The sequence below is a fragment of the Epinephelus lanceolatus genome, chromosome 13, assembly GCF_041903045.1.
Source record: "Epinephelus lanceolatus isolate andai-2023 chromosome 13, ASM4190304v1, whole genome shotgun sequence".
NCBI lineage: Eukaryota > Metazoa > Chordata > Actinopteri > Perciformes > Serranidae > Epinephelus > Epinephelus lanceolatus.
Genome location: NC_135746.1, coordinates 19,674,531 through 19,700,078, shown reverse-complemented (window position 1 = coordinate 19,700,078; position 25,548 = coordinate 19,674,531). Strand labels below are relative to the sequence as shown.

The 25,548-nt window shown below is 40.6% G+C and overlaps 2 protein-coding genes across 24 annotated transcripts in view; one reads left to right on the top strand and one right to left on the bottom strand.

Annotated features, from left to right (window-relative positions):
• otofa (otoferlin a) overlaps positions 1 to 8,633 on the top strand; it is a 136,070-nt gene extending 127,437 nt beyond the window's left edge. For 11 of the 20 annotated variants that reach the window (XM_078173850.1, XM_078173843.1, XM_078173852.1 and 8 more), the window contains 2 exons: positions 655 to 755; positions 8,447 to 8,633. In XM_078173850.1, the coding sequence (XP_078029976.1) occupies positions 655 to 755; positions 8,447 to 8,633 (288 nt within the window). Of the gene's footprint in view, positions 1 to 654; positions 756 to 1,208; positions 5,146 to 8,446 lie in introns of those variants that run through there. The other 9 variants (XM_033648599.2, XM_078173855.1, XM_078173853.1 and 6 more) reach the window with 3 other exon arrangements.
• LOC117270641 (dynein regulatory complex protein 1-like) lies at positions 7,598 to 18,023 on the bottom strand. Of its 4 annotated transcripts, XR_013493145.1 has the most exons (8): positions 12,500 to 18,022; positions 11,992 to 12,109; positions 10,558 to 10,647; positions 10,386 to 10,469; positions 10,143 to 10,267; positions 9,843 to 9,943; positions 9,639 to 9,738; positions 7,598 to 8,887 (listed from the first exon to the last, which is right to left on the bottom strand). XR_013493145.1 is itself a non-coding variant. In XM_078173856.1 (6 exons), the coding sequence occupies exons 1-6, from the start codon at positions 12,703 to 12,705 to the stop codon at positions 9,922 to 9,924; spliced, it is 645 nt and encodes a 214-aa protein (XP_078029982.1). In that variant the 5' UTR covers positions 12,706 to 18,023; the 3' UTR covers positions 7,598 to 9,921. The 4 variants fall into 4 exon arrangements, 1 of the variants encoding a protein (XP_078029982.1); XR_013493144.1 differs by having other exon boundaries at positions 7,598 to 9,738; XR_013493146.1 differs by lacking the exon at positions 12,500 to 18,022 and having other exon boundaries at positions 7,598 to 9,738; positions 11,992 to 12,484.
• Positions 18,024 to 25,548: the final 7,525 nt, after the last annotated feature.

Below are 25,548 nucleotides of genomic sequence, written 5' to 3'. Positions count from 1 at the left end.
AGCCACATTCAACTGAGTAAAAGATGAAATAAACTCAACTGTAAAATGCCATAGCCAGACTCTTAAGTCATGATAAATACTGGAAGGGACACAGTAGATGATGTTAAAGTAAAGTTTATTTATTGCAACAAAGTGAACAACAGCAAAATAAACTCCATATGGAGTGTGGTCAGTCAGTAAGTCAGTGATGTAGATATGAGTGAAGTGTAAGGTGTTGTGAAGCAAAAGCAAAAGAAATACCACAATTCTCAATACCCAATTCAAAACCATGGTTAAAAAACAAAAACTACCATCTAATTAAACATACATTCCTTTATTAAAACATTTAAAAAAGTGACTGTGACAAGAGCAGAAGTTGAGGATTTTTTAACTTTTGGCAACCACCCCCTCTGGGCCTGAAGAATTGCAGAAAAGTGAGTAACGTCACATATTCAGAATTTTGGCATCAACTTGGTACCACAGTGTCAGTTCTCGTGACAACCCTTGTACCCAACCTGGGTGTCAGGAACCCCTGGGGTCCCAAGATAAATCTAAAGAATTGAAACCACTGCACTGATCTACACAGAACAGAGAACAAAGATCAGGTATCTGTATACTCAAGGCATCTAGCTGATTGATTTAACTTTTCACATGCATCATATGTTGTCATTGCAGGGTAAGGTAGAAGCTGAGCTTCATCTTGTGACAGCGGAGGAGGCAGAGAAAAGTCCTGTAGGACTGGGACGAAATGAGCCTGATCCACTGGAGAAACCAAAGTAAGATGTTAACGTTTATTCAGAGTATATGTAGAGTCTAATGCTCACAAACACACACACATTTATTTCACTAATCAAATGTGAGGATGTTGTGATAAAAGGTGCAGACATGTCCCTTAAATCACCTCTTCAGTAAAATCATTCTCACAGTGCAAAACGCAGTGAATCAAATGTTACAGATCACCATCAGTCAGGACCTCATATTTAACAAAGGTGTGATTTGGTCTTGTTTGACCCTTGCGCTGCTTTTTGCACTGTCAAAAGGCCTCTGTTACACTTTCGCACTCGTTTCTCCTCCTACCATCTCTTCAACTGTCTCCCTCTGTCTCCCCCCTCCTCTCCTATCTGTGTGTGTGACTCCCCCTTTCTCCTTACCCTTTCTCCCTGTTTTTGCCTCCATCTGCATTCCTTCCTTTCTTCCTTCCCTCCCTCTCTCTACCTCCTTCCGCGAAGTCGCCCGGACACCAGTCTAATGTGGTTTCTGAGCCCCCTGAAGTCCATTCGTTACTTCATCTGGCACAACTACCGCTGGCTGATCCTCAAGGTCCTGGGGCTGATACTGCTGCTGCTCATGCTGGGCCTCTTCCTCTACTCTATCCCTGGCTACCTGGTCAAGAAGATGCTGGGGGCCTGACTCGCTGGTAGCCTCCGCCCCCTCCTCGCTGTCTCTGCTTCTCTATTTAACCCCCTTGCTTCCTGGATTCTGCTGTCCTACCTGTAGCTGCTCCTCTCCTGTCCCGCCAAAACTCAGCTTCTTTGTTTCTCCTCTGTCGTCTCAGCTGTAGAATAGTCTCTTTCTTCTGCTGTATTTTGTATCAGATCTCTGTGCCAACCAGTGTCCCTTGTCACCAAGTGCCATTACACATCTTACATGTGACCAACTGTTTTGTGTGGCAGTATGTGGGTGGGGCAGTTTGTAGGTATGGTTCACATCATATGTAGAGGTGGGAAAGATTCACATGTAACAACTTACTGTACAAGCTTTAACGTCTAAACGTCTAAATCCTTTTCAGACAACACCACAACAGATCCTCACTGGCATCAATGTGAGGCACCTCAATGAAAAGTAATTAACATAATAATCAAACTGGAATATGTGAATTCAGGTTTCTTATGTTCCATATTATGACCTTTATATAAAATCCTCAAAAAATAAATAAAACCACTAACGTGGATACTGTGTGTTGATGTTATTACACACAATCCAGACTTATAGTCAAACTAAAATACAAGCCCAGTAAACGTACAGTTCCAATATTTGGAACTGTACATTTCTGCAAACCATGGGTACTTTACATTTGCATGTTTCATATGCATCAAATTAATGTTCCTGAAGTGACGTAGAATATGAGCTGACTTTGTCATCAAGAGGTGCACAGGGTGGTGGATGGCGTGCAACCCACAGACCACTGTTTGAAAACAACAGACAACTAAAATGGTTGTTTAGCAAGTCGTAGCTGTTTTTCCACCCAGGATGGTGCCATGAGAAGCAGTTTTATTTCACAGAGATCGCTGCATTTATTACAGAGATTCTGCCACTGGGTTTTTTTGTTTGTTTTTTTTACCTAGAAATTGCTGCACTTCCTGTCAGGATAGTGCCACAAAAAACAGGGTTTTTGTTTTCTAAGACATAGCTGCATTTCCAATGTGCCCCCAAAACACGGCATTTTAAGCCAAACACTAGGCTCATTCAAGGAGGCGGAGACAAAAAGCCACCGTTAAGTTTCCAGCAGCATTTAGTCTGTACAGGAAGTCACAGAAACACATCCTGTTAGATCTGGTGCCGATTTACTAATATGTTACTGCAACTGCAGCACCTGGGTCTGAAAACTGCAGCCGCCTTGACCTAGTAAGAACATCGTTGGCCGCTTTTACATGAGCATGCACTGTGTGACAATTGCCGGTGATCAAATCTGCGCAGGCCTGACTCATCTCAAACAGACAAATAAACAAATAACAGTGTTGTTCGAATGAAAGTTTTAATGTATCCGCTACATAACGTACAAATGTAAGGTATTTGTGGTTTGAAGAAAGATGCCAGTGAACGTCTGGTTAAAGAACAAACGGCCCTGGACAAACATGAGTGTTTGGAGCTGTTGGTCAGTCATCCATCCATCCATTTTTATCATCATATTCATTGTGTGTATGTTTTTAACTGTTCAGCTTTTACTCTGTGATGTGATCTTTTGGTCCTCTGACACATTGTATTGATAAACATGTGAGCATGCTGTAGTATAAAAATAACTAAATGCAACATGGCTGGCTAACCACTAACGCCAGCTTTCTCTCTCTTTTACTCCTCCCATGTTTCATCCCATTTCTCTCTTCCCTTTCTCACCCTTCATTTACTCGCTCTTCCATCCCCCTGCATGCCTCCTTCGCCAAATTACCTTCACCTTCCTCTTCCTAAAACCTCCATCCCTCCCTGTAGTCGCCCAGACACCACCTTCCTGTGGTTCCTGAGCCCGCTGAAAGCCATCCGCTACCTGGTGTGCAACCGCTACAAGTGGCTAATCATCAAGATCGTGCTGGCCCTGCTGCTGCTCATCATGCTGGGCCTCTTCCTCTACAGCATGCCGGGCTACCTGGTCAAGAAGCTGCTGGGGGCCTGAGAGGCTGCTGGGAGGACAGGACAGGGTGGGGCGGGGGGTGGCCAGCCGAATAGATGGATGAAGAGAGGTTGGGGGAGACACAGAGAGTAGATGTTGGTTTGTGGGCGCAGACAGAAGGAGAGTGCTTGGAGTCTCACAAGGGGAAAGATATCAGATTGCATTATTTCCTCCTCTCTAATCCATTCTGATGGTCACAAACAGCTCGCCACCTTCCTCCTTCGCTCTGCAGAGAGAGGCAGAAACCACCTAAATGACTTTTTATCCCCCCGAGTCATGAGAAACACTAACTGTCTAATCTTCCATCCAATCTGCAGCAAGCCTAACAAACCTAACGCTCAGTATCTGGACTCCATCCTTGAACTGACTCTAAAGCAATCCTTTGCCACAAAGTTTAACCCCTGATGTTCTTCTTCTTTTCCAGCAATGTTACATGACAATGAATGTTTCTTTATCTGTTTATACAGCCTCTCGTTTATTTATTGATTAAGTTTATTTAGCGTGTCGGGTTAGTGGTCAGACGATTGCATGGACATTCATTTCAAGTGATGCTCTAAGATCTCCCATTACTGTTCTAATGTCTGCTGTTGATTTAAGTTCTTAGGGAACAAATGAACAATGTGTTTAATAACACTTTACTCTAATCCCCCTTTCAGCATTTATAAGCACTATATGAATATTTAATAAAAGGGTTTACTGTATAATACACTATGATGTAGTTGTAAGCAAAAATACGGACATTTTTAAGTGTTTATTAATGTACAGTAATTGTCAACGATTATTCTTTCTCCCATGAACACATTTTATATGATTACCCTTGTGTTTAACTATGTTATTTATTATCTGTTTATACACCAGCCTCCAGTTATGAGTGCCTGCAGGACAAGTTACAGTTGTTGACAGATACATTAATAAACACTTGTTTTTATATGTCACTTATAAATGCTAAACATGGGGGATTAAAGCTAAGTGTTACATTTTTTTATTAAATTATATAGCTCTTGCAGTCTTTGCACACTTCAAGAATAATAATGAAGAAACAAAAATAAAGATGTCTATTTTCCTAATGAAATCCGATGAGACATTGAACAAGATGACTTCAAAATTAAATGAATTATCAATAAGCGTTCGACAGGGTTTAATTCAACTGAAATGTATCAAAGCAACAAAACCAGACTTGAGTCAAAAAGTATTTGTAGGTAATTACCGAAAAAAGACAACAGGAGAATAAGGCATATTATCTGCAGATATTGTTTGACAAATTCTGGTTGAAACATCTTCAAAAGCAACAGACAGTACAAGGTCATTACTGTTTTCTACCAAAATGTAGACTTATATGTCAATATGCATGCATCATTGTGATAACTGACCACAGAGGTAATGTGTGTTGGCATGACCATCTCTCCAAATCACCGACCCTGCTCTCTTTAACATTACAGATGATGTAAAGGTGATTTCATGGGAATACGATTAAAGTGCACTTGAGGGGGGTTTTGAAAGGGGGTTGATTATTTAAATCCTGGCTCCATCTTTGTTTCAGATGGTGTTGTTTGCAGTGTCCGTTACTCCCTTTCAAATTTGACTGTGCTTGACCTCATTTGTGTTGCAGTCTTTGTTTGTGATTCTGTGTTTCACCAATTACAGAGTTATCGTTTGCACTAAACTTGCCTGTTTTTACAATGAATTTGTGTTTATATATCTGTTGAAATGTGTGCAGTATTTATTTTTTGTCTCTTTTGGCATTGTGAAATAAACTGAATTCCATGGACAACATGTTTAAAGATTGGTAGAGCAGCTGTAATTCATATTTTATTGTTAACGATGGATCACATAACTATTTGTACGTGACAGGGGTCGCTTTCATTACTTTCACTAGCATACATTTAATACACTATTCAGCTCCTGCATTAAAATACACCCCACTTACAAGCATCAAGTTAGGAATGACAACTTAAAGAAAGCTACTGTTGCTCTGCAACTAGTGGCACCCAGCAAGTGCTGACTGAATTAAGTGCAGTCAGCAAACTAGTGCTGTTACCTAAAGTTATATGAGGGTATGCAATAAAACAAAATGTCACTTAAGATCATAGTATAACATGTCATGAAAAATATCATCAAAAAGTCATACTATAGTATATAATAAAGAAACGTTTTTGTTTTTAAAGTCATACTATAGTATAAAGAGGTCATGGTATAGTATGTCTTAAAAAACGTCATACCTCGTCAAAAATCATGTCGTCAAGAGCCATGAAAAAACTCCATAGTATAGCATGTTGTCAAATACCATGAAAAACAGTCATAGTATAGTATGTACTCAAAACCCATGAAAAAACATCACAGTATAGTATGTCGTCAAAAATCATGAAAAAAAGTCACAGAAGAGTGTCGTCAAAAATCATTTAAAAGTCATAGTATAGTTTTTCGTCCAAAATCATGAAGAAAAATCATAGTATAATGTGCTGTCAAAAACCATGAAAAAAAGTCATAGTATAGTATGTTGCCAAAAATCATGAATAAAAGGTCATAGTATAGTATGTCGTCCAAGACCATGAAAAAAAGTCAAAGTATAGTATGTTGCCAAAAATCATGAATAAAAGGTCATAGTATAGTATGTCGTCCAAAATCATGAAAAAAACTCAGAATAGTATGTCGTCAAAAATCATTTAAAAAAGTCATAGTATAGTTTTTCGTCCAAAATCAAGGAAAAAAATCATGGTATAGCATGTCGCCAAAAACCATGTAAAAAAAGTCATACCATAGTATGTCATCCAAAATCGTGAAAAAAGTCATAGTGTAGCATGTTGCCAAAAACCATGTAAAAAAGTCATAGCATAGTATGTCGTCCAAAATTATGAAAAAAAACTCATGGTATAGCATGTCGCCAAAAACCATGTAAAAAAAGTCATAGCATAGTATGTCGTCCAAAATCATGAAAAAAAGTCATATTATGGCATGTCGCCAAAAACCCTGAAAAAACATCATAGTATAGTATGTAGTCAAAAACCATGAAAATAAGTCATAATATAGTATGTCATCCAAAATGATGAAAATAAGTCATAGTATAGCATGTCTCCAAAAACCATGTAAAAAAGTCATAATATAGCATGTCGTCTAAAATCATGACAGAAAGTCACAGGATAGTATGTCGTCCAAAATCATGAAAAAAAGTCATAGTATAGTATTTTGCCAAAAATCATATAAAAAGTCACAGTATAGTATGTCGTGCAAAATCATGAAAAAAAGTCAGAGTATAGTTCATTCATTCTAACCGCTTCATCCTCTTGAGGGTCGCGGGGGGGCTGGAGCCTATCCCAGCTGACATCGGGCGAGAGGCGGGGGACACCCTGGACAGGTCGCCAGACTATCACAGGGCTGTCATAGTATAGTATGTCGTCAAAAACCATGAAAAAAAGTCACAGTATAATATGCCGTCAAAAACCATGAAAATAAGTCATAGTATAGTATGTCGTCAAAAACGCAATAATAAAAAAAAATGCAATAATATAGTATGTCATAAAAAATAACATCAAAAAGTCATAGTCTAGTATGTGATTAAATATCATTTCAAAAGTCATAGTATTCTATGCTATGGAAAATTATTACATCATCAAAAATATCATGAAAAAGTCAGAGTGAAATATATTCATTTTCTAGAGACAACACTTTGCATTCTGTGCCTACAACAGATTATCAATAATGCAACCAGGCAGGACACAACTCAGACACCAAACATGAGCGACAACAAATACGAAGAGCTATGAGAACAAGCTTCACAGCCACAAATAAAATACTGTGCAACACAGAAATCACCGACATGTATCAACATCAACTCAACAGCAGCTGCAGCTACAAACACAAGTTTTTACCCAAGGTGTGGTGAAACATGAACATTTTCCTCTGGGGGAGTCGCATCCATCTGAATAAGCTGGTTGTTGTACTCACCTGTCTGAACGGCATTCTGCAGGTGTGCACCATAAACTCCTCCACAGTCTGCTCCATCTTCAACTTATTTTAACGCTCCTCAAATGTTTCAAACACTCTGAGAGCTGAGTGAGGCTCTAAAGCCATATTAAAGATTAACAGTAGCAAAGTAGCAGAAAAGCCGCACACACCTCAGTGAGGATAAAAGTTAAATAGTGAAAGCAGAGGGTCTCACCATGTGCAAGTTAGCAATTACCGTTTCACACTGACCCCAAACGCACCTGTTAGTGACGTAATAATACTCAGCAGAAATGTTTTTGTAAAAACTTTATTTAGAACAATTCAGTATTACACTTCCTCACAGGAATATTACCTTGCAGGCTTTAAAACAATAACAAACAGGTTCAAAACAAGGCTTTATTTGCAATAAATAACAAGTAGTAACATAGTCTATTTAAATCAAAGTAAAAATTAAAACAATATAACATGTACATAGTGCAGCTATTTCACACAGTAAACCCATAATGGTAGAAGATCCAACTCAATGAATAAATAATACAAAACAAACATCTTGGTCAAAACACATTTTTTGCATTTGTGTATCAGTTAATAGATATAGAAAACAAAAATACTTTTAATCTATTACTAAACAAAGTAAGGTATGATATAATAATAATATTTACTGAGTATCATTACAGTTTATCCATTTGTTTTTATTCTGTAAGGGATATTACTTGAAATGTGAGGGGGAAAAAAACTTGAGATAAAAAAATATAGAAAAATGTATATACTCAAATAAAATTATTGGTTTTTAGTGCACAAGAAAAGAACTGTTGATCACTGAGGGGAAACTGTGATTAGTTACATTCGCTCCAATATAAAGAATAGATAATTATGAGAAGAATATGAAATAGAACTATGTAAATATAAAATAATAAAATAAAATAGAAATAAAAATGTGCATTATGCTACAATGTTTAACACTAGTACTTAAGATAGTAAGAATAAAATACATATCTTCACTGTGCTAAGTCTGTAAAAAATTCAGTAATTAAAAACCTGTTGATTCAATATTTATGTTATTTTTTCCTGTAGTCACATATTCTTCAGTCCTCTTCATATGGAAATAATAATGTTAACTGTCTGCTTCTCTCTGTGCAGTCGTCCCGGCAGCAGCATGTCGTGGCTGCTGAGCCCTCTGAGGACGATGTGTATCCTGGTGTGGAGGCAGTACAGGCTGCACTGTGTGCTGCTGCTGATTGCTGTGTTGGCTCTGCTCTTCCTGGTTCTGCTCTTCTACTCGTTCCCCTCAGAGCTCAGCCACAAGCTCTTCAACCCTGCTGGATGAAACCTCTGTATTGTACTCTTCTGTATTCACTTTGTACCCCACATGAGCTGTTGTGTGTCTTACTAATGTTACAGTTAACTGTTCTGCCTGTTTTTTTTTCTGAGGCTGTAAAAATAAAAAAGTGCAACCACAACATGATTTAATAGAGGCTTTATTTTACAGTGACTATAAATCATGTATACTCAGATGATCTCACACACACTGTCCCAGTCCTGCTGATCCCACGGTGAGTTTGGATTATGGCGTCTCCAGCTCTGTGCCAACGTATCAGACAATCAAAGATGTCAGCTTTACTATTTTCTATACTATTAGGCATTTTCTGAGCGGAGGAACTTTTTCAAGCTTCTAAGGATATAGTTCTTAGAAGGCCCCTTTTTGTTGCGTTCACATCGTAAGAACTAGGAATGATCGAAGAGGAAATATAACACTAAATGTGAAGCTGAAATGGGAAAAAGAACTAGTCGTGAATATTATAGAAGATGGTTGCATATTTAGAGAACACAACAGTCAACAACATCCTCTCACACTGTTGGAAGAATATAGATTCTGTATTACACCACAGATTAAAAGCAAATACTATTTATATGGCTATTATCAAAATTTTGGGCTATGATGTACCTAGATCATACATGATATTGTACATAGGCAGTATGATAGTAGGAACTGTGTTAAGAGAAGACAGATACCTCCTGAAAATCTTATTTGAAGCCTGTAAAAAGGCCATCATGAAGAGATGGTACAAGGAAGAACCACCAACACAAGATGAATGGCTGAAATTTGTGAATTAAATATATGATATGCAACTATTAACTCATAGGATAAGGACTGAGATGACGAGAGAAATGGACAATGTTTGCATATCAACAACAAGATGAAAGATTGAGTCACTGACTATGTCACAGGGATAGATTGTAAAAACATTAATCTTAGAAAGGCATTTTGGGAGCCTTTTTTTAAGCTCCTATTTTAGAGTAGTGCAAGAGGAACACAAACACACACACATACTCATGAGTTGAGGGACTGTTGCAGCAGCGTCCACGGCTCTGCGTTCTGCTGCTTCACACATCCCTCAGGGATGAGCTCAGAGATCTCCGTCAGGGCCGCACTGGAAACAAAGACAAAACATTTGAGTGCAGATAGATGTTTTTGTGTGTGTGTGTGTGTGTGTGTGTGTGTGTGTGTGTGTGTGTGGTTGTTAATCATTCGTACTGTACTGCTTTAGTCTGCATCGTCCCAGAGTTTCACTTTGCTCTCATGGATGATATTGCCCATGCTCTTCCAGTAGGCCTTACTCTCTGAAGTATGCCGGCCTGCAACATGAAAGATGTGATGTTGGCGGGCAGCACTCTCCGTTAGAAGCACCAGAAACACATTAGCATGACTAATGTATAACATAATTTCATGTTGAAATCTCACAGACAGTCCAGATAACAACCATAACACAGCCTCTGTTGGCATGAACATACAAACATGATGGAGACTAATTCATGAGTGTAACCGTGGTCTTACTTTGACCTCCTGTGCTGCTGGAGGAAACTTTTTAGAGCAGGCACCACATGGTTAGGAGCGATGAGTCCAGAGGTCGGATGTGTCGCAGACCTGGTCTCCACTACACCCAACTCAGCAGAAACATCCTGCAGGCAGACAAAACACACAAAGAATAATTGTCTCATTTCATTTGTCTTGTTTATCAAAGACTCAAGGACGTATTGTGAACAAGCATCCATTCTCTGCATCTCTCTCCCTCCTCACCTCCGTCTGCTCTCTCTGCTGCCGTTCATACTTTAATAAGAAATGAGCCAACCTGGGCACGTCCTGCTCTCCAAGGCCAAGAGTCTGGAGGAGAAAACAATATGTCTGGTTGTTGAGTATCTGCTCCATACAGTCCAGCTACACACTGATGCATTACACTGCATGAACTCACACAGAGGAGGGAGTCCATTTTCACAACGGTCTGTTTCTCCTTCTCCAGAGGAGCCAGCAGGGTCAGGAGTTTATCATCCATCAGGAAGTGCTGAGACAGAAGGAAGGGAAACTTTGAGTTGAAGATGCTCGTCACATAATTTCATGGATGATTGAAAAGAATGATCGGAGGAGCCCGAATCTGTTTCAACATGAAATTAGCTCAATTGACATTTGGTTTCACATGACACAGACAGCGGGCTCTCAGATGAAAGTGCAGAGTTAATGCGACCTATCCACCTCCCCTCCAGGCACCCTCTGCAGGCTTTCTAGCTTTTTATACCATGGTAGTTGCTCGAAACATCAAAAAATGCCACCACCCTTTGCATTCAATACCCCAGCCAAAGGGTGCCTCGTGCGTCGGTATTTGACACCAAAGGCCACTGACTAAGCATCGGTATTTGACAAGTTGGGCGTGAGACCGGGTTGTCATGTCTGTGCATTCAATATGAAGCTACAGTGAGTGGCTAGCTTAGCTTAGCATAAAGACTGGAAACAGCCTGTGTGGCTCTGTGGAAAAGAAAACCCACCAAAAAGCACCTGTAGCGATCATAAATTAACACATAACGTCTTGTTTGTTTTATCCACACACAAATCAAAGTCTAAAAACAGCCAATCTGAGCAAGCTGAGCGGCATCAGCCCACTTGAGTCAAACTGTGCAACTTTTCTCTGTAACATTTTGAAACAGTTTTGCCATGTTGCGAATCACTGGTCTGACCTGAGCTTTATGGGGGTTATGTGCCAGGCTATTACTTGACCAGGAGAAGTTACATCCTGGTGTCTTGTCATCACTGTGACAGCAAGAGACGTTAGACTGTTAAATTTAGTCGGTGATTCAATTAAAGTAGTGATGAATCACCAAATCATACATCAATATTCAATCATTCATTTTCCGCAAGGGGGGGGGGGGGGCTGGAGCCTATCCTGGCTAACATTGGGCGAGAGGCAGGGTACACCCTGGACAGGTCACCAGACTATCACAGGGTTGACACATAGAGACAGACAACCATTCACACTCACATTCACACCTACAGCCAATTTAGAGTCACCAATTAACCTGCATGTTTTTGGGCAGTAGGAGGAAGCTGGAGTACCTGAAGAAAACCCACGCTGACACGGGGAGAACATGCTAACTCCACACAGAAGGGCTCCCTTACTTCAGGTTCGAACCAGGAACCCTCTTGCTGTGAGGTGACAATGCTAACCACTGCACCAGACATGAGAGTGGTACTGGTCTTCATCTGACTCTCAGGATTAACATGTATCTCCTAAATGTCCAACCACTCCTTTAATATAATGCATACAGTAAACCTGTGTCACCTTCCTGTCCTCCTCTATACAAACCTCTGCCTGATTACTCCTGTAATAAAGATGAATAATGAACTAGCTTCTCACCGTCTCATCACACAGCAGCTCCATCACTTTCCTCTGTGTCTCCGTGGACAGCTCCCCTTCCTCCACCTCTGCACCGCCCTCACTCTTCACTCTGTCCAACTCTGCTCCTCCTGAGTGCCTGCATCACGTGGAGGAGGGGTTATAGTGTAAAGAAAAGAGACGAAGAAAGTGAAGAAGAAGAAGAAGAAGAAGAAGAGGAAAAAGAAAGAGTGGAAGAAGAAGAAGATGATGAAGTAGAAGAGGAAGCAGAAGGAGAAAAAGAAGAATCAGAAGAAGACGTAGAAGATGAAGAAGTGAAGGGGTAGTAGAAGAAGAAGAGGCAGAAGAAGAATCAGAAGAAGAACACGAAGAAGAAGTAGAGGAAGAAGAAGAAGAACTAGATTCAGTCATGCATTATGTCAGTGATAATTAATTATGACTCACTTGATTTGCCTCTGTATGCTTCATGTTAACGGTCTCTGCTAACTGGAGCACTCAGTAATCAGGTTTTGAAAGCTAGCTGACTTACCCGCTCTCAGGCTCTTGATTTTCGGACACAGAGGCTTCAGACGCCTCTTTTGGATCCTTACAAACTTCCGCCATATTAAGATTTGTTGTTGTGTAAAATCTATCGATAGAAACAGTTAAATATTGTAGTAATAATGATAGCAAAAAAGCAGCAGGCACAGATATACGTCTGTGGCAGCAGGTCCGTGTGGCTGCGGTCTGTTTCATAAACGTTGCTATGGCGACAGTAACTGGAATGACCAGTGCTGCCTTCAAGTACTTCTCGTAAGCTCGAAATTTTAAGATAATGTGCAAAAAAAGTTTGTTTTATAAACAACAAAAACTACACATTTAAATTTGATTGTATCTATATTTCACTGTCAGTCCCTCTAATTCTGATCCAGACTTGATTATAGGGTGAAATCATGTAATTTGAGACACATTTTGGGAGATTTACAAGAAAACTAAATTGAGTGCTACTTTCATAACTTGTTATGGTCCTCTTCTATATTTCTATAAGGAAACGGTGTTGCCAGTTAAAGTAATTTATAAACTTTGGGCGGTCAATCACATGGAGAACTCCTACCTCACTCCAATGACCTGCTCAGGTAAAGTGGTATAGCTGGTAAGATAACAGGGGATAGTCATGTTTATTTATTTCTTTAATGGTTAAATCAATTTATCAGTTCAATAATTATTTAGTTAAATCATTAATGCAACCTGTGGCTGGTCATTTAAGAAGATTATCCAACTTTTCTGCCATGATTTCTCTGTTCTGTGCCTATTTCTTTGGTGTCATACTGTCTACAATTATAGCTCATTATGGAATATTGTGGTTGACATGGACTCCCTGCATCATCTTAATATTATTATATTAAATTATATATTATATTATATTATATTATATTATATTATATTATATTATATCACAATAATTCCCTTCACTATGACAGGATGGCACACAGTAGCATAAGTCATGATTTTATGGCACCTACGCCCAAAACTATGCTGGTTTCACTTCAGGAAAATGTCCAATTTCAGCTTATTTTTTTTGTCTCAATTTACCTGAATGTGTGTGGTCCATGTTTGTGTCTCATACTGAAGCTGTATTGAATGGCTGCAGCACTGAAAAAGTTTACAGACAACTGTCTGTAGATTTTTATTTTATTCTATTTTATTTTATTTTATTATGTTTTGTTTTATTTTAAAAGAGGGGGCAGTGACCATGTCTTTTGATCACTATGTGTTTTAATTACTGTTTTGTTTTTGTTTTTTGTTGTTGTCCTGTTAAACACATTAATTTAAAAATTTACTTTTACTTTTTACAATTTACTTTTGCATTATAATGTTGACTTAATGTTTTATTAGTTGCACTTTAAAACTGTACTTTTTCCTGTTTATGCTTTACACCACCTTGTACTATGCGTACTGGCACTACTGCATTCAATTACTGTCATGCCAATAAAGCCTCTTTGAATCTGAAGTGAATGGATGTATGGTTTGGTGCTGTCATCTAGTGGCAACACCAAACTTCAGCATTGCCATTATAAGGTCTTCACCTCCAAGGCAAGTTTTGGACTCCCTGCACAGCACCAGTATTGTCATTTTTTATTTAATTATTGACACTTAATTGGCAATGCTCTATATGATGATTATTAAGGCATTTGAGACCAGAAACAGGCACATTACCTCACAGCATATTACAGGAGAGGTACATATTTACATTTAGAGTGGGGAAAGGTATCATTAAGCATTGCACCCTTACTTTTAAACAAAAAGAGGCATGTCGATTAACTATACTTTTAATGTTATATTGTGAAGCTGACTGTAGGTGGCGCTACTGTCTCATGATCAAAATTCTCCTCAGTTACCACAAACTAATTTCCTGAAACATTTTATTTTGGAGGAGATGCATGTTTCATACATATGCAGATTTAGCGTCCATGGCTCGCTGTCATGTGCTGTTCACAAACAAAATCCAGACTTTATAATTCACACACACACACACACACACACACACACACACACACTCCAGACTGCTGATAAATGTCTTCTCAAGCTGATGGCAAGATGGGCACTTGTCCACACAAACAAACCCACACATGGGTCAGATGTTCCTGCCCTCAGGAGTGCCCCCTACCCTTCCTGCCTGTTGGCAGCTCTCATGCTCGCCCTCACCCCCCGCCGCACCTCGCCGCTCTTTTGGCCTCAAGTGGCCTCCGTTGCTGCTGAGCCACAAGGGATGTAAGTCAGCCAGCAAAGGTTTCTGACATATGATCCAGCATCTGTGATGTCACCAACAGCTGACTTGTCATAAGACCTTTGTGAAAGAGGGGAGAGGTGGGGGTGGGGGGGGGGCGTAAGGGATGAATGAGGAGAAGGCCTTACTTTCAACAGACCCTTAGCTGGAACGCTGAGTGCTTTTGCATCAAGCTGCAGAGATTACAAACTGAATGACTGCCATTAGAGAGTGATTCTATAATCTATTATAATACCATAAGCTAGGGATTGACAGACTTTGACCCCACTCGCAGGTGTATAATAAGCCCCATTCACTCTGCATATGCTCTGTGAGAGAGGGTGCATGTGTGTGTGTCTGCTAATTCCTACCCCCAGGGGCATATGTTTACTCCTTCTACAACAAAGCATCATATTCATTGCTCAGGGGTTGAGAGGTGCATAATCTAAGCCTAACCTTCAGCCAGTCAACTAACTGACAGCTTAGAGTGTTTGTGGTGGGGAGGGGGTTGCATAACAACTTAAGTCCTGACTAACAGTTTCTTAATATTGCCATAACGAAGGAGACGCTCGCTGCTTCGTAACACGGGACGAGCTTCAGAACACCGAGGAGTCAAGGGTGGCTGCAGAGGACAGCAGAGAATTCAAAGGCATTTAGTCAGAGGCGGTCCTGGCTAGTTTTACGCCCTGGGGGAACCATCCCTCGGACCTGGAGTCGGACTTCTCTGTCACCGGTAAGCCGTTATCTTGCGCCACAGAGAGCTATGAGCCTCCGCCATATTCCTGTCTGTGACCCCCATTCAACCCACAACCGCCAGGATTCACCTTTCCTTTCTGCTGCTGGTTGAAACATGACAATAGGGGCGCCCCAGTGCCCACTCCACTAACTTGACGTGGAAATGAGCGGTAGTCTAGAAAACTGGCAAGTTTTGTTTTTTTGCGCCCTCACATAGATTGCACCCTGGAGGTTCGCCCACATTGCCCATAGCAAAAACCGTCCCTGCATTTAGTCTAGAAGAGGCCATGACCTTGTCAAAGAACATAACAGTCATTTAACAAGAATTAGATTTAATAAATGAAAAAAAGGAAGGCCAGATTCAGAAACAACATAAAGAGCATCCTCCTACTCTTCTATCAAATATGAAATGTGCTGGCCTTGTCTCAAGGTAACTGCTGGAGCATCTATTGCAAACAGCCCCGTCCCCCCCAATGTAACCCTGTTGCCTCTAAATGTTCATCTGCACAGTTTTAACCTTTAAATATTAAGAGAGAGTGAGGGACAAACACAGATGCAGATATGCAGAGAGATAAAGAGGCTCTTACAGGAAAAAAATAAAAATCTATTCTGATGTTGCCTTCATAATTGTTGTGGTAAATAAAATGATCTCAAGGTCCATGCAGCGGAGGCCACTTGGCAGTCTCTTAACGGAGGAAAGGTTTGTGTCATCATTTAAAAAGCATCAACAATCCTCAGTTCACCTTCAGCCGTCATGCTCCAACATTCCTGCCTTATTCAATCCTCAGCTTTAAAGAAGTCATCTAACGAGTTCACACATTAAGCTGAGCACTCAGGAGAAAGGGATGAATGGGTGCACAATTTGAAGGTCTGGATTTATCATAATGTCAATTTTTACTGTCAATGAGCGTTCAAGAGACATTTTTGTTTTTATTTTGGCAAGAAAATGTCTCATAATTGATCGTTTGGCACCACACACAGTGATTTCATCCAACACCTGCTCTATCTGAGGAGGTTTTTAGATGCTGGCTTGTTAACTCAGCTTTCAATATAGAAATTAATCAACAAAAAAAAGTATTTTAGATAAAATACAGCGTTCATTTAAGACAAATTTTCAGTTATATAGGTTGGTTCCCTGAGTACCATTGATGTGCTAAAGGCAGAGGTGGGACCAAGTCACTGTTTGGCATGTCACAAGTCAGTCTCAAGTCTTTGCACTTAAGTCCCAAAACAAGACTGACAAGTCCAGAGTCCTAAACTTTGAGTTTTGAGTCTTAAACAAGTCATAATGTGCTATTCACCAAATGTAATGCCATTTTAACAACACAGTATTCATAAAATAAATAATATTATTAAGTATATTAGCATTAATTTTGGTAAAAAATGTCACATAATTGATCACATAGTATCCCTTGCAGTGATTTCATCTAACATTTACTCTGAGGAGGTTTTTTTCACTCCACTTTCTTTTTAGAAATGAATCAATTAAAAGTTATCTATTGAAACTGCTGGAATCTAGTTTTGGACAGAAATTTGGGATTTCATTGCACATCTTTTAGATGTAATACAGCCGTGCATTTACAGCAAAATTACAGTAACTACAAGTTAAATAGCTACATCTCTGAGCACTGCTAATGCACTAAAAGCAGAGGTGGGACCAAGTCCTTGTTTTGGAAGTCACAAGTACATCTCAAGTCTTTGCACTCAAGTTCCAAATCAAGACTGACAAACAACAACATAATAATGATGCATTAAGTTTAAAAACACCATGAATGCTTTTTAAATGTGTCTTCATGTTGAAACAAGTTTTTGGGAAGTTGTTGCATCTCCATCAGTAATTTTCGACCAGCACATTTTTGCATACTGAAATTAGTTTTTTGTTGAGCATTGCATAGTTTTTGTACGCAAATGAAATTATTCTTTGGTATCACTTTTCCAACTGTTGCTCAGCAACCTAACGTTACGTCTTCATGGTTCTCTCCAGTGACTTCAGTGGATGCTGTCAGATTGGTTCAAAGTGTATCGGGGGTGTCAAGAGTCACTTGCTGGGAAAAAATAATGTTCATGTTAGTTGATTCAGGAAATTAATTGATTGGTTGCTCCCTCTCTCTCTCCCCCTTTCATGCTTAACTGTCCTATCAAATAAAGGCAAAACACCCCAAAAATTTTTTTTGAAAAAATAACATATTTTTTCATATTTAGGCTTGGCGTAAGCTTCCAAATATTTTAAAATCAAAGTGAAGTCACGAGTCATTAAGGTTCAAGTCTAGTTGAAAGTGTGTTTGTTTGTTTGTTTGTTTTTTTAATATTGTCAAGTCTACAGTCATTAAATTTGTGACTCGAGTCTGAATCGAGTTCACGTCATGTGACTGGTGTCCACACCTCTGACTAAAGGTACTGACTGTTTGCATGAAGCAAATTTCAGATTCATTTCTGACCATTTTGAATGTAAATTAAAATGCAATAACTGCCATAATCATTTATTTGCGTGTGTATAAATTGTCTGTTCTAGTGATCATTATTTAGTTTTCTAAAGAACTTTTAACACAAACCTCAGCACATTTTTCCCACTTTAATCCAGCAGAGAACTGGAGCAAGCAGTCGAGATCAGGATATGACTCAGGTTTCCAAATCATATTAATTTCTTCCACATAAACTGTAACACTTACAGTAATATTATTCTCACAGTCATTTTTCTTACCAAAGCTCTTTGTGAGGGGATTAGGTGTACAATAATTATACGTGGCATTAGGCCATGATTACTGCTGGATTGTATTTTTTGCTGCACTGCAGTCAGTTCATGAGAAGGTAAACAAGCTGCCCCCATCATCCCATCATCGCATTGTATCATAAACTGTGACCAAGAAAACACATGCACACTTTGTGGCTAAACAAAAAGGCATATAATAGAAAAGTAAAGTGTGCACACTTGACTTGTGAGGTAAAATTAAAAATGGTCTCCTTGCAGCTAACAAAAAAATCTGACCTGTAACAAAAGCTGTCTCTCAAGGTGAAGTATGAGGGGCCAAAGATCAAGACAGAGCTCAGTATTAAGATTCAAATATCACACCAATGTGGGGCCAACAATTAAATGTCATACAACAAAATCCACAGTATGACTCAAACTTAGTCACTCTGCTCTTTACAGCTCCAAACTGCTCAACTGAAGCTCCTGTGTTGGTCAGTTTGGTAGTACAAGTGTAAATGTGAGAATTAGAGGCAATGCATTGACTTTTTATTCCATTGCTTGTTTGACAGCTTTACAGATTAATATCTTACACATTAAAGCCCCTACAAGGAACTTTCATTTTGAGTTGATTTTGGGGACCCTGTGGACAAAAGCGGTAGTGTTTTGTCGGAATGAAGCCTACATTTCCCATGAGCTCTAGCGCGTATTGTCGTAAAGACGCTTACCTGGCTCGTGCATGTGTTTGTTTTGGGGATGAATGAAACAACAAGACGGGAAAACTTTGCACCCGCTCCTATCGGGGATCCCAGCTCACCTCTGCCGCGCCCCAACTCCATCTCTCCGGCGTAAGCGCCACCGCCGCCGGGGTAAACGCAGCGGTCGGCTATGGCTGAAGGCCTGTTTGGTGAGCACTTCCACGGCTTCTTGGACTGAGTATGGAGCGGTGCCTCGCCTCTTTATTTCTCGGCACTCGATGGATCCTGTCAATGCCTGGCTGGTACCTGTCGTCGGCCCGGATGAGGTGTTCCAACCCCGCGGCCCCTGCTCTCCTCGTCCCCGCTGGCGCGGGGTGAATCTGCACAACCTGCGGCCTCTGTGTGTGGCTCCCCGGACAGCTAACGCCATGGACCAACTGACTTCAGCCAGGATTGGGCTGGTAAATGCTAGATCGCTAGCGAACAAAACGTTTATCCTGAAGGATTTCCTGACTTCCTGAGGATTGGATTTTCTCTGTGTGACTGAGTCATGGCTGACTGTTGGTGAGTCCAGTGCTTTCACAGAACTTTTACCCAATGATTGCTGCTATTTTAATTCCCCGCGGATGTCGGGTCGAGGAGGAGTAAAAGTAACTAAATGTAAGCAGCTAGGTAATATGAAGTGTGCCGTCTGAGTGCCGTAAATCGCTTCGTCCTGGAAGCGACCTGGTGCGGACCCGGAGACAGTTTCCTAAAGGTATGGATATATATATATAGAAATAGCTTATCTTCACACCGATGGTCTCATTTGCTGTTGTAGGTCACGCACAGACATCAGCAGAAACAAGAGACATTTGCATATCCAGTTAAAAGTTCCTTGTAGTGGCTTTAAAGATCATCAGTTTATTTAAAAAAAAAAAAAAGATGCATTATTATAAATTAAACTCAACAGGAAAGTAACTAAAAGTAACTAAATACATTTATTCAGGTTCAGCCAGGACCACTATTTCCATTTGCAGTATTATATTTGGGGGTATGGCTCTGTTCTGGGGCTTCTCTGCCTTTTCTCGGGCCTACGCAGAAAGCCTCTTTCACCTGCCTTTAAGCAGAAAGCTGAAGGGAGAGCACACCTCTCTGCCCTTCCATGTGCCTACATGGAAAGCCTGAGGCAGAGAAAGCATATCTTTCTGCCCTTCCATGTGCAAAGGAGGTAAGCCTGAAGCAGAGAGAGCAAACCTCCCTGCCCAAGTGAGCAGCAGCAAAGACTCCCTTGGAACAGAACAGAGCAGCATCAATGACAAACAGAAATGGCATTGATAAGTCAGACACAGAATGCAAAGGAGGAGCTGGGGTGGAGGCAGGTTGCATTGCAGCTTGCAGAGGAAGCAGCAACAGTAGGCAGGCCAGAGCAGTTGCCCCTGACGTCCCTCTCCCACTTTCCAGCTCCTCCTGGGGGTCCCAAGGTGTTCCCAGGCCAGATGAGATATTTAATCTCTCCAGCGTGTTCTGGGTCTGCCCCGCACTTAACAGTTGAACATGCCCAGAACACCTCTAATCCTGATCAGATGCCTAAAACACCTCAACTGACCCCTTTCAACACGAAGGAGCAGCATCCCTCCAGATGTCTGTGCTCCTTACTCTATCCGCGATCTCATTCTTTCGGTCACTACTCAGAGCTCATCATATAGGTAAGGGTTTGGATGTAGATGGACCAGTTAAAAGAAAGCTTCGCCCTCCGGCTCAGTTCCTTCTTCACCACAAATTAATTTCTTACTTTCTGTGATACTGTTGTCACATATGCAGCGTTGATTGCTGGGTCATATGTATGTTGTTGTCCAATGTCAAGTCTCTTTTTGTGCTAAGAAAATACATACATGATAGTGTGCACTGGGGCCTGTCGTAACTTCCTCACGCCACCGCACAACATGTTCCTCAGTTTGCTTTTTCAAATTTCCATTACACTACTGTATGTTACATATTGATCCATGATTGGTGTCCAAACCAGCACTTTTCCCTCTTCAGCAGATAGAAGTGAAAAAGGCTTCCAGTGTCAAACTCAAACTGCACCAAAGGTGTTGATTTTGTTTTATCTCTAGGGAGAGCATTTATGAAGCTTGAAATTTGGGGGTCCTCTGCCAGAAAATGTTCAGCTTTAAACACTTAATTTCCTGCATTCCAGTGAGTTTTTTCTGCACCAATCTGTTCATTTTCAACGTCACTTTATGTAAATGTATTTAATTTTCTCAAAAGTCCTTTGCAAATGCACATCCCCTGCATCGCCCTCAAATCTACACATATATAACAACCAAGTGAAGCAAAGCAAATACAAAGTCTGAAGGAGGACTTTAAAATGAGCTCCATATACTGTACACTATTAAAACTTTGCTTAGGCCTAAATGAAAGAAATCTATAATCTAATAATATAGCAGTAATAATGCACACTGAATGGAGCTACTCTCCAGGAGTACTCTTACTTTGGAGGCTCAAGTAGCCTACAGTTCTCTGTCAGTGCTTGTGCAGTCTGAATGCAGGACTTTAGATTGTCATAGAGTATTTTTAGACTGCTGTGAATACTTATTGCACCAAATCACTAAATCACAGGGAGCTGCAGCTTTCCCATCGGTCCTCTGGTTCACGTGGCGGCTGCTCCGGTGCATTTTGCCGGGAGTGTTTCATGACTTTCAGCCCCGATTAGAGCCCCGGTGTGCCTCAGAAAAGCACCGGGGCTTAACGGGAATCAAAGCTGTCATTCTTGAGCTGCGGGGCCGCGCCGCCGCACACGAGCCGCTCAACACACCTCAGTGTGCGGGGAGCGCAGTGACCAAAGCCCGTGCCTCTCAGCCGCTGTGCTGGCCGCAACCGGATCATATGACTCGGCATATCCGTAATGCTCTTAGACCTGCTGATGGCCAGCGGTGGCTGCGCTCCACAAGACCAAAAAGCCAAAGGAGTTTAACGGATGTGTTGCTGCGATTATTCGGCCAAGTATCTTTATCCCACATCTAGATTAGCTGCTAATGACGGAGGAAAAGCCTCGTTGCAAGAAACACAGGGCCATGTAACCTGAGAACAAGGGCCATTACTGTGTGAAGAAACAGATTTAAGCACAATACAACACAGGCTCATTAGACATAATGTAACCGCAGTCACAGTTAGGGAGTGTTGACACCCTCTAAGCACCAACACAACCGCATAAGTACAAGTTTGCATTCAAAGTTGCCTACAAGTGTGTTGTTAGACAGAAGTAGGGGAGAGCGGGGTCTGTTGGGACAATTTTGTATTGACATGAGATAACCTGCCATTACTCATAAAATACTTGAACTGTAATACAAATAACTTGATACCTAGACAGATATGTCAGTCAATGATACAGCAGTAATATGTGTAACAAAGTGAAATATATATTTGTAATAATAGCATTATAATTACACCAGATTAGTTTCAGTTGTTATTACCTGACACACTTATGCCTCCTGAGTCAGTATGTGAAATGTTTAATACTCAGTCTCTGTGCCCCTGCGTTCACCTTTGAGGGTACCCCACCTATAAAGGGGTGTCTCTCGCCTTACCTCTCCCCTTTTGCTGTTGTACTCCATGGGAGAGGTAAGTGACATTGCTCATGTTGCATTTTCTGTTTTTTAGTGCTGTTAAACTATGTTTATAAATTCATTTTTCAGCCTAAACTTATTGTATAATATGCTAACATATTCCTGTGTCACTTAATTTGTGTTGGGGCTCGAGTTATTTGGTTGTAAGGAGTGTACTTTGAAAAATTCTGCCTACCAGGGGCGTTTGGAGCTGTGGGTAGGGTCAGTTGGGACGTCTTGTCCTGGGATAAAATAAATAAATAAAAGAAAGAAAAAAGCAGTCTAAATTTTTAACACCTTTATGTTTACAATTTCACTTCTTTGTGCATTTCTTTGAGAAAAAGAACATTTGTAAAATTATTATATTTTAATAAATTCCTGAGATATTGAATGTGGCTGTCTTCTGCGTTCATTTCAGTGGCACCTATCAGCTCAGTGTGGTTACCATAGGCTACATGTACAGTACAGGCCAAAAGTTTGGACACACCTTCTCATTCAATGCGTTTTCTTTATTTTCATGACTATTTACATTGTAGATTCTCACTGAAGGCATCAAAACTATGAATGAACACATGTGGAGTTATGTACTTAACAAAAAAAGGTGAAATAACTGAAAACATGTTTTATATTCTAGTTTCTTCAAAATAGCCACCCTTTGCTCTGATTACTGCTTTGCACACTCTTGGTATTCTCTCCATGAGCTTCAAGAGGTAGTCACCTGAAATGGTTTTCCAACAGTCTTGAAGGAGTTCCCAGAGGTGTTTAGCACTTGTTGGCCCCTTTGCCTTCACTCTGCGGTCCAGCTCACCCCAAACCATCTGGATTGGGTTCAGGTCCGGTGACTGTGGAGGCCAGGTCATCTGCCGCAGCACTCCATCACTCTCCTTCTTGGTCAAATAGCCCTTACACAGCCTGGAGGTGTGTTTGGGGTCATTGTCCTGTTGAAAAATAAATGATCGTCCAACTAAACGCAAACCGGATGGGATGGCATGTCGCTGCAGGATGCTGTGGTAGCCATGCTGGTTCAGTGTGCCTTCAATTTTGAATAAATCCCCAACAGTGTCACCAGCAAAACACCCCCACACCATCACACCTCCTCCTCCATGCTTCACAGTGGGAACCAGGCATGTGGAATCCATCCGTTCACCTTTTCTGCGTCTCACAAAGACACGGCGGTTGGAACCAAAGATCTCAAATTTGGACTCATCAGACCAAAGCACAGATTTCCACTGGTCTAATGTCCATTCCTTGTGTTTCTTGGCCCAAACAAATCTCTTCTGCTTGTTGCCTCTCCTTAGCAGTGGTTTCCTAGCAGCTATTTGACCATGAAGGCCTGATTGGCGCAGTCTCCTCTTAACAGTTGTTCTAGAGATGGGTCTGCTGCTAGAACTCTGTGTGGCATTCATCTGGTCTCTGATCTGAGCTGCTGTTAACTTGCGATTTCTGAGGCTGGTGACTCGGATGAACTTATCCTCAGAAGCAGAGGTGACTCTTGGTCTTCCTTTCCTGGGTCGGTCCTCATGTGTGCCAGTTTCGTTGTAGCGCTTGATGGTTTTTGCGACTCCACTTGGGGACACATTGAAAGTTTTTGCAATTTTCCGGACTGACTGACCTTCATTTCTTAAAGTAATGATGGCCACTGGTTTTTCTTTAGTTAGCTGATTGGTTCTTGCCATAATATGAATTTTAACAGTTGTCCAATAGGGCTGTCGGCTGTGTATTAACCTGACTTCTGCACAACACAACTGATGGTCCCAACCCCATTGATAAAGCAAGAAATTCCACTAATTAACCCTGATAAGGCACACCTGTGAAGTGGAAACCATTTCAGGTGACTACCTCTTGAAGCTCATGGAGAGAATGCCAAGAGTGTGCAAAGCAGTAATCAGAGCAAAGGGTGGCTATTTTGAAGAAACTAGAATATAAATCATGTTTTCAGTTATTTCACCTTTTTTTGTTAAGTACATAACTCCACATGTGTTCATTCATAGTTTTGATGCCTTCAGTGAGAATCTACAATGTAAATAGTCATGAAAATAAAGAAAACGCATTGAATGAGAAGGTGTGTCCAAACTTTTGGCCTGTACTGTAGATAATAGATTTAGGAAAGATATTGAGTTTGCTGCATTTGAAAAAAGAAGTCAAGAGCAACAACTTCAGAGTTTAAAAAAAAAAAAAAGGTTAAAAAGCTTTGGCAACGCATTCTCATCCCAACTAATAAACTATTGCCACTTTGTGGACTTTCACATTCACATTTTCAGCACTCAGTATCCTGCATCTGTTGTTGATGTTCCAGGATACCGTGTCAGTTTACGCTTGTTACATGCATTCTGTCTTTTCAAAATACACATCCATTTTTTTTGTATTACCTCTTCTATTCTCGTTGACTTCCTTATTTATACTTAGCTTTTCCGTGGGTCAATTCAGAGTGAAAAATTGTTTCGATTCTCTGTATGTCTGTCACATAACTGCAGAATTGACAATAAAGCCTCTGGAATTTTCACAGGACATGTACAGTTCCTGCTCGTTAGATGCATAGAGACTTTTTCAAAATAAACTTGCATTGTCTGTGAAAGACTTCATATTCAAGCTTATTTCCTTGTGTAACAAAAGCACGTGGTTTGGTTTAGATAAAAATCATGGTTTGGCTCAACATTTTCATGGGAAGCAAACAGCTGGCTCCTGGCTGAAAGTCCAGGGTTTATTGGACCTATCCACTTCCACTCCCACCCACCTGCCCTATAGGGCCTTTCCAGCTCCTGACCTGACATTGTCATGACATGACATGGCTGATGTGTTTCATAACACTACGAAAGGAGCATTTCGATGGCCGAAGAGCAAAACCTCCTATCTGAAAAGTGCACTTTTTTGAGACAACTAAAAAAACTTGTTTTCTTGCAGAATGCTATCTGCTAAGGATACCCAATACATACTACACTGTTTTTGGACTATATTACTATATTATGTGTGAACAATACCGACTAGGTATTTGTGCCTCTAACACCCAGATCAGTGACAAAGCAGCTGTATTTAGATGGGCTGACTCTGCACATTCACAAAATATGCTTTGGGGTTAAAACGTAGGCCTATATGGAGTTCATGCAATAAATATTGGCTTTACAGTGG

Excerpts from the sequence above, each read along its gene's own strand:
- LOC117270641 (XM_078173856.1), bottom strand. The coding sequence starts at position 12,705 with ATGAAACAGACCGCAGCCACACGGACCTGCTGCCACAGACGTATATCT. Across the intron at positions 12,110-12,499 it reads AATCAAGAGCCTGAGAGCGG|GCACTCAGGAGGAGCAGAGT; the intron begins GTAAGTCAGCTA and ends CACGTGATGCAG. Across the intron at positions 9,944-10,142 it reads CAGCAGCACAGGAGGTCAAA|GCCGGCATACTTCAGAGAGT; the intron begins GTAAGACCACGG and ends TTCATGTTGCAG.